The 8,850-nt window shown below is 44.6% G+C and overlaps 1 protein-coding gene across 1 annotated transcript; it reads left to right on the forward strand.

Moving 5' to 3' along the window:
- Nucleotides 1–2,037: 2,037 nt before the first annotated feature.
- LOC147891026 (uncharacterized) lies at nucleotides 2,038–8,447 on the forward strand. The gene is made up of 7 exons (XM_087389584.1): nucleotides 2,038–2,291; nucleotides 3,105–3,310; nucleotides 3,668–3,820; nucleotides 3,980–4,108; nucleotides 4,186–4,416; nucleotides 4,607–4,771; nucleotides 7,740–8,447. The coding sequence occupies exons 2-7, from the start codon at nucleotides 3,248–3,250 to the stop codon at nucleotides 7,983–7,985; spliced, it is 987 nt and encodes a 328-aa protein (XP_087245710.1). The 5' UTR covers nucleotides 2,038–2,291; nucleotides 3,105–3,247; the 3' UTR covers nucleotides 7,986–8,447.
- Nucleotides 8,448–8,850: the final 403 nt, after the last annotated feature.

Here is an 8,850-nt window from a genome sequence, read left to right on the forward strand (position 1 = left end):
CCATGGCTATGTTAGAGGTGGGGGCAAAGAGTCGAGACGTTTGGTGGTTGCACATAGAAAGCTAGCTCTCAAAATGAAAACAAGAAAGAGTCGAGATGTCTAGTGACATAGAAAGCTACCTCTCAAAAAAGAAAGATCATTTGAAACAGCCAAGACGTAAATCTTTAACCATCTCACTAAACATGGCGACAGAGGTGTGTGTACATGGAGGTTGCCAATTATGTTTGAGCGGGATGATGTAGCAACAATGAGGTTGTTACTTGTGTTTGTTGTGGTTCAGTGGGCTTAACAACAATTAGAATATAGACCTGACCCTCCCAATAAAGCTTAGGGGAAAATTTGTAAACCATTGTCACAATGGGATCATTAATGTTGATATGATTTTGGATCATCAGCATGAGTGAACTTGGGAATCTTTTGGATATGAATTTATTGATTAAAACGTGGAATCCCCTCCTGTAATGAGCCTTCATCATTTCAAGAGGTTGTACCACAAACTAAATGGCAGGCAACCATGGATGAGGAGTTTCAAGCCAATATAAAGCTTCTTCATTTGATCAACCAACAAGTACAAGGCAAGAAGGGGTATTCTAAAAAATATGGTAAAGATTATGAGGAAACTTTTGCTCTAGTAGCAGGAGTGATTCTTATATGTGGAAGTGTTTGTGGAATGCTGCTATTGAGAACAAGCCTTGATCGGATGGCTTCAAGTTGGATGAAATCAAAGGAAACCTTAAATAAGTCTTGTGGGGGAAAGATACTTTTTTTTTGGAATGTATTTGGTTCATTGCAGAGTTGGAGGGAAATATACTTTTTTTTTTGGAATGTATTTGGTTTGTTGCAGAGTTGGAGGATAGTGCATGATGTGTGTGTGTGTGTGTGTGTTGGGGGAACCCTAAGTCCTAAAAGGGCCAAAATTGGTATGTCGCTTGATGCAACACCGGCTTGTGCAACACGGGTAATTGTGTTTATGGACCAATCGTCTGGCAAGTTGCGTGACCTGACGTGGCCATCAGTGAGCATTGTAATAGTGGTTGTACGAAAAGGTGAGTGCCCACCAGTGTACCCCTTGTCGAAGCAATGCCCACCACCCTGTTTGTTGGCATTGCCTTCTCGATGACATTGCCCTACACTGCCAATGGGAAGGCTCGTTCCCAAACCAAGTGGGCCTCGTTTTTCTGATATGCTCCTTTTCTAATGTTGTTTTATCAAACACACATTGCCTAAGCCTTGCCTTTTCTAGCATGGTTAGAGGGGCTCCTCGCGTTGCTCCCAATGCTGAAATCTTAGCAGCAATTTTGCCCAGCCAGTATTTGTAAAATTGCAGCTCCCTGAAGGCTTGCCTTTCTCGAGTCTCATTTAATGAGGTTGTGGGCATGTTTCGCAGGTGTCACACCCAAGCCCATGGCTGTGAGATTCTTTGGGCCAATGAGAATGCTTGGGCATTGCAAGGCTAGGCTAAAAGCCAAAGATTTCAGGATGTTGGAGCTGCAATGCGATTGGAGCATGCTCACCCCTTGCATGCGGCTGTGAGACTTGCGTGCTAGTGGGGCTAGGATAGCTCCACTAGCATACACAGGGAAGCCCTCTTAGAGAGCATTCCCACGTTCTCAGTATCTATTTTTCACAAAAGAATCCATTTTGGTTCACAGAAGAATCTATTTTGGAAGGTGACCCTCAATTGCCGTAGCCTTAGGAATACTTGAAAGTTTGGCCAATGGAGAAATTGCCTTGGAGCCAAACTTTGCCTGGGAGCAGAGCTGGAGAACCGGAGATGGAAGACACACTCAACTTTTTTTTGCTTGTTCCCATGCACACTTGCTAGAGAGTGTGGGGCCTTGATTTGCGCTCTGCTCTCCTTCCTCAAGGGGGAATGTCCTCAGAGATGCGGCCTTCGGAGTAAACCAGACCATGGCAAACAAACCGTTAACCAAGCCAGAGGGAGAGAAGGTGACTCGAGGGTGTGTTCCGAGTTTTGTTGGAGGAGCCGTTGGGAGAGCAACGGTTTGCAGAAAAGAAGAAGAAGATGAAGATGAAGAAGAAGAAGAAGAAGATGAAGCTTTTGAGAAGAAGAAGAAGAAATCATCATCATCAGTCATCAATCACCTCCCACGATCTCTCAATTTCAATTTCAATTTCTTCCTTTCAAGTTTTCAAACAATCTTCCAGCTTCCATCTTTCCATGCCCTGCTTTTTGCTTCATCCATCACCTCCGCTCCCCCTTCCCCTTCATCAAATTCGCCACCTCCATTCCTCTCTCTCACGGCTCCCTCCATTCCTTCAGCTGCTTTGTAAGTCGTCAAACCTCGCTTCTGCAGCTGCATTTTGGCCCGCACGTAGGAATACACACTCGCTCCTCCTCGTAGTCGACGTCGTAGATCTTGAAGATGACGAGAGCTGACGACCCACATAGGGGCAACGTTGGAGTTTGGAGTTAGATGACCTGAAGTAGATCGTTGCTCGCTGCTGCGGACAGCATCGTCTCTGTCAGTGCGTTGCTTCGCGCAAAGCGGGACCTTAGCAGATTTGGGGACTAAGATAAAGGACTTTGTGGGCGAGCGGAGTGGTCGCACTGGCCGACTGGGTGGCGGCGTGCTTACAAGGTGGATGGAAGAATCGGAGGTGGAAAGCTTTCGATGCTGTGCGTGTGTGTGTAGTTCTCATGTGTGTCTCTGAGAAGAGAGAGACAGAGACAGAGAGAGAGGCATGGGCGGGGGGCGCGGTGAGGGTAAGCAGTGATTCAAAATTTCACCAGTGCCTGATTACCTGGCCTTCTGCGACTACTAGCTGCCTGATTACCTGGCCCTTCTGTGCGCAAGCTGGAAAAGTGAAGAATTCCTGGAATCGTGCGACAGGGAGGGGGTGACGAAGGAACGGTACTGCTGGAGCTTTCCGTTAGAGGAAATGCAAAGGGGAAGACGATCGAATCGAATTCGATTGGAAGAAGAAGAAGAAGAAGAAGACGAACACTGGCAAATTGCCAGGCAAGCGAGATCGATCGATCCGAGAAAGGGGAGAGAACGGAGAGGGGGAGGGCGTGGGCGTCCGGCGTTGCAGTGAAGAATCGAATCGATTGTGATGTCAAATCGTGTATTTTTCTGCAGAGCATCACTGTCCTGGGGACGCGCATCGCCGGATCAGGTCTTCCAAGCATAGTCCGACCGTCTTCCCGCGCCGTCTTCCCCCTTTTCAAACCAACGAATCGCAGGCTCCTCGCCTTCTTTGCTGACCTTCCTCCCTGCCGGCTATGGCTTCCTCCAGCGATGACTCCCCGACATCGTCTCGCACATCGTCTCCCAGCACCGATCAGGTCTGTTTTGCCCCTCATCCCCCAGCGCAAACCTCGTTCACAAATGAAAGACCCAGTCTTCTCTTGTGTTCCGATACAAGATCGTTCCCTCTGGCAATTGGGTTCCGTCCTTCATCACGTAGCTGCCGTGATACCGTCGAATCCTTTGTTCTTTGCCCAATCTCCCGTCGTCATGGTTTCGTTTTGACCCTCTGCTCGATACCAAAATCAAGATATTGATCGTATCGCATGCCCGCACTAGCAATGTTGTTACCCTTTTCTTGCTGTATTCGGTGTTAAGCTCCATCCTTTGCTGGGAGCCGGCATTTCGATTCGTTTAGGTCTCTGAGCTGATTGTCGCTCGTCTTGGTTGCGCAGAATTCGGAGAACAAGTCTCCTCTGGAAGATGTGGCTGACGACAGCTTCTGGAGCAGCCTTGCACGAAGAGCAAGATCTGTGCTCGACGATGGGGTTCCTTCACAAGCTTCATGGGAGATGGAATCAGACGATTCTAAACGGTTGCAGAGAAAGGTCGCCCAGTCTCCGTTTCGTCGGGAATTTTTCTGCTTGTTGCTGAAACTAACTGATGATTTTATTGCAAGAATAGGACATATGCAAGGTAAAAGCCGCACGTCTTTTTTCAGGGGGGTTTCCTAATACCTCTGTGTTTGACTCTACTTCATGTCGCAGAACCAGAACATTCGGTTATCTCCACAGGGGAAATGGAAGCGTCAAGACTCTCTTGCACTGCACAAAGGCTTGGAAGCCATAGCTTCGTCATTGTCACTGTTGAGTGACACTCTCGGAACTGCACTTGAGGTAAAGCTTCTAGCTCGAGCCCTGCTCCACCGGTCCTACGAATGCAAACTCTCATCTCGAACTAACTTATATTGCAGGAGGGCCTCAATCTTGTTGAGACAAAGGCGACTAATTTTATGTACCTGGAACCTCGAACCACATGTTTGAAAAAGAGTCTTGACATGTTGGCTAGGGAAAAGCTCCAAAACAGTTCTCCAAAGTTTCTGACCCCAGAAAAGGTCGAAACGAGCCCTGCAAAGCTCCACCAAGTCAGCTCAGATGAAAAACCAGGCTTGACAAGGGATACCCAACTGAAGGCTTCTCGCGATGTAAGTAATTTAGCTATTCCAGTTAAATCTTAGATTTAATTCCAATATCACTATGACGTTCTCTCCCTTTATTTTACAGCCTGATGGTAGCTTTTCACCTTGGATAACTGTGAATTGTTTGACCTGTCGTGAAGAGAACGTCCTACTTGTGATATATTTTGAAAGTATATAAATGTATTGGGGGGCCCAGGTGGCTATGGCGATGGCAACCAAGGCAAAGCTGCTTCTGCGCGAGCTAAAGAACGTGAAAGCAGACCTAACATTCACAAGAGACAGGTGTGCACAGCTAGAAGAGGAGAACAAGAGGTTAAGAGAGAGCGTTGAAAAAGGTGTCAGGCATGAGGAGGACGATTTGGTAAATCTCCAATATAATCTCTCACCATTCTATCAATACTAGGAGAGAGAGAGAGAGAGAGAGAGAGAGAGAGAGTTTTGGAGGCTGAGCTAAGGTGGATGGCTTTTTGCCTCTTGCCCAAGGATACATTATGTGACAGTTCAATGCTTCATGAGTAGAGTGACAAAACAACATGGCCTGATAAAGAAATTCTCCTATCTGCTGTGTTGGGCATTGTCATGTGTGCAATACCTCTCCCCCATGACTGTAGGCAATTACGCTGCTAGCATCTACATCAAGAGAGTCTACTTGTGTCTAAAACAACACTTTGGTGTCCTCCGTCCACCTTTTTTGTACCTTGTGGATGTAGAGTGCATGCCTTGCACCAATTTCACGAGTAGGTAGTCTCCCAGGCCTCCAAGCGAAGCATAGAAACTAGAGAACTAGCTGCATCTAACCTTTTTCACCTCTGTCTATATACCTATTGAGATCCTTACATATGTGTTTGAGTGTCCTCTCTAGCGGACTGTTAAGTCTCCAACACGCGAACAGACTAAGTTGTGGTTCATGGACACCTTTTCTTTAAAAACGGTTTCTGAACCTTTTTGGTAACTGATTGCTCCTCATAATACCTCAAGAGTCAAAACTTATATAGCAGCATACATGCTATAAGCATGTCAAACAAGTGTTTCTTCAAGCCCCATCATGTGTTTTCACAAGCTTATCATTGTGCCTCTTTTCTTTTATCCACACATCTATGCCAATACCTCTTGTGTTTGTGAGAACCTCAATCCCAAGTACTTGAAGGTCTACCTAGTTGCCCTTGTAGAAGAGTACTGGTTGTGTGCTTTTGAGTCTTAATGAGCATGGCCTTTGCCTTGTCTACATCCTTGTAAGGCTCTTTGTGTTGCCCACAATGCTCCACAAATATGCATCATCTTTTGTGCTTTCATCCTAGCATGATAATGATGCTTGTGTGTTGAACTACGGCTCCAAATCTCCATGCTCTCGTTGAGCATACTCCATTAGTATAGATCCAAGTTTCAATGCATACATCACTTAAAGTGGGAGAGAATGAGCATAGATGCCCCCTCTCCCCATGGCTAGCTCTTGTACATAAAAACATCTAAGGTGGTATTGTGTGCTTTATAAACACTAGCGTGTCCCTTGGACCATTTCTCATGATCTTTAGCCCATTGGCTCATCTTTATCTCCAGGATTGTCTTGAAGAGCCTAGACATTGGATGTTTGGGCATTTTAGTGGTTCAATCTTAATTTTTTTGGCCACCTGGATGGGTATCCCATTGTGCCTCTTTTCTTTTCTCCACACATCTATGGCAATACCATCTATGCTGGAGGGATCCTCAATCCCATGGCACTTAAAGGTACCTAGTTGCCCTTGTAGAAGAGCGTTGATTGGATGTCCTTGTGAGTCTTTAAGCATGGGCTTTGTCTTTTCTACATCCATTGAAGGCCTTTGTGTTGGCAAAAATGCTCCATGATAGGCATCATCTTTTGTGCTTTCATTTTGAGAGCAAGAGCAAAAAAATAGGTCATTTGTGCCTAGCATTTCGATCTATGGCTCTAAAATTACATGCTTTTGTTGTCTATCGAATTAGGGCTCTACAATTCCATGCTTTTGTTGAGCATATTTCATTGCTATTTGATTCAACGTATATATGCATACGCCACATAGAGTGGGAAAGAGTGGACAGCCTTGTTTGAAGGAACTTTGAAATTCCTTCTTTCATCATAATCCTTATGATTCCAAGGCACTACTAATTCTTGGAGCTGTATTTAAAGCAATAGATGCCCCCTGGCTAGCACTTGTATACGAGGACATGTATGGATAGCAAGTGGTTGGTGGTATTGTGTGCTTTATGAAGACTAGTGGGTCCGTGTGGCCCTTTCTCATTATCTTCAGCCCGTTGGCTGATCTTCGTCTCCACGATGGTCTCGAAGAGCTTAGCCATTGGCTCCTTTCCTTTCTCATGATCTGAATTCAGCACATGGGCTGATCTTCATCTCCACAATTGTCTCGAAGAGCTTAGCCATTGGCTCCTTAGTGGTTCAATCCCAAAATTTTTCCCCAAGATAGGAATCCCTCTACCATTATTGAACTCAATGTATCAAATATCTAGGAAGAAGGCACTATCCATCTAAGAAGGTTTGTGCAAATATTATTGCAGTGTGTTGCATAGGCGGTTTGCCCTCTTTCCATAACTCTATTCGATTTCATCAATCAAGAAATGACGAGCAATTGCAGCATTATCGTCGAAAATGAGCATTGGTTTGCACCGCATCTTGCCTCCTCATAAGGTGTCTTTGCATGTGCGAACTTTTAAAGGTGCGATAATAAAGGTGAAGCTTTTTACAACTCACTCCCTTGGCATCTCTGCACAGATCTCCCTCTTGCTGAGTAAGATTTTACTTGTGCTTATGTAACCGACTGTCTAGCATAGGAGGCATCCATTCTTCTTATTTAAGTGATATGGCATCCCCTTGAATCCGAGTGTTCTATGTAATGCTTGCTAGTTTATGATTTGAATTTGGCAATGAGCACATAGTAAAGGCTGCTTGCATGTCTACGGTCTGCTTGCGTAAGGCCTCTTACTTGTGTAGTCTCTATAGCAGGTAGTCCATGACCTTGTGCCGGTGCTAGTGCCTAATGAAATTTATTCTCTCCCTTTCCATTGGTGTGTTCCATCAACTATGACCATACAAAACTCCAGTATGTCCTTAGCAAAACTCCAGCATTTTTACCTATAAAGCATGCATCCTTCAATTACCCATATTGCTAAAGGTCTGATAAAAGCATCTTTTCCTTTCTGCTCTTGCCCCCCACCCCCACACACAGATAGAGCTCTATTAAGGTCATCAGAAGAGCTAAGGAGAATACTGTCTGTCAAAAGCGAAATTTTATTGAAATTGTGTTTTTAGTTTGTGTTAAGTGCTGTAACCAAGGCTTATACTCTGGTTGTGATTGCAGGTAAGGCTTCAGCTTGAGACCCTTCTTGCTGAGAAGGCTCGATTGACACAAGAAAATGCAGCTTACGCAAGAGAGAATCAATTTCTTCATGAAGTGGTGCAATACCATCAGCTCACATTGCGGAGTGTAGTCCTCCCAGATGAAAGCTTGATGGATGAGGCAGCAGAGCTTGATATGGATACATCTCTTGACATGGACTACCCACCTATTTATCCCCAGGAAATTGATTTTTCTGCACTGGAATAGTCTGTCAAGCTTGCAACTAGCAAGGGGTTAGGGGTTTGAAAGTTCTCTTTTTGGGTTTGCAAATGTTTGCAAACCTTTCAAAGAGAAAATGAGCGCGGTGGTTCTCCATTTTCAATAACAATTGTGCTCAAGGTTTTCAAATTGGCTTGAGAGCTTGAAATGAAGCTCTTATCCCAGGTGAGGACGACTAGCATTGCAATGCTTCTTGCCTCCAGCTGCAAGTGGGTAGACTCTCAGGATATCCAAGCTCTCCAAAGTTAACGTATTGGAAGTACACACAGCCATTTCCCTCTCTCTGCAGGGAAATGCTGACAAGAAAGACGACAGACTTGAAAGTAAACATTATTGCAGGCTGGGTCTGACCACTGTGTGTACTGGATCTCTCTTAAAGTTTGTTCTGTTCTTGAATAAAGAAGCATGGTGCTGTTGCAGCAGAGCTTATGTAATATATAAGCTTCTTTACGGAACATGCACAACGCCAGATTTTTTGCTCTTGTTTATGTTTTAAAATTTGAGAGGTGGTAGCACACAAATCCACTTACAACCTGTCACTGTCATGGTTTCAAAGAGCTTTTCTTTTTGTATCACAAATAGGTGCTTACCATTAGGAGGAATCTTGCTTGAAGCAGAGAGGGCTTGTGACATTTTACAGGAATGAGCAGACTTTTAAGTGAGTCAATAGGATAAAAACTTGAGAACGTATCATGGTTTTAAAGAGCTTTTCTTTTTCTTATCACAAATAGTGCAATCAGAAGGTATCATCTTGAAGCAGTGATTTTTTGTGACATTTTACTGGAATTAATTCGTTGCCCCAAAAAAAAAACAGCATTAAAACTTGAGAACATACCGCTTGTTCTAACAAGCT

Source organism: Dipteris shenzhenensis, chromosome 18 (assembly GCF_047967505.1).
Source record: "Dipteris shenzhenensis isolate YYH24624 ecotype China chromosome 18, Dip_SZ_1.0, whole genome shotgun sequence".
NCBI lineage: Eukaryota > Viridiplantae > Streptophyta > Polypodiopsida > Gleicheniales > Dipteridaceae > Dipteris > Dipteris shenzhenensis.

Excerpts from the sequence above, each read along its gene's own strand:
- LOC147891026 (XM_087389584.1), top strand. The coding sequence starts at position 3,248 with ATGGCTTCCTCCAGCGATGACTCCCCGACATCGTCTCGCACATCGTCT. Across the intron at positions 4,417-4,606 it reads AACTGAAGGCTTCTCGCGAT|GTGGCTATGGCGATGGCAAC; the intron begins GTAAGTAATTTA and ends TGGGGGGCCCAG. Across the intron at positions 4,772-7,739 it reads GGCATGAGGAGGACGATTTG|GTAAGGCTTCAGCTTGAGAC; the intron begins GTAAATCTCCAA and ends TTGTGATTGCAG.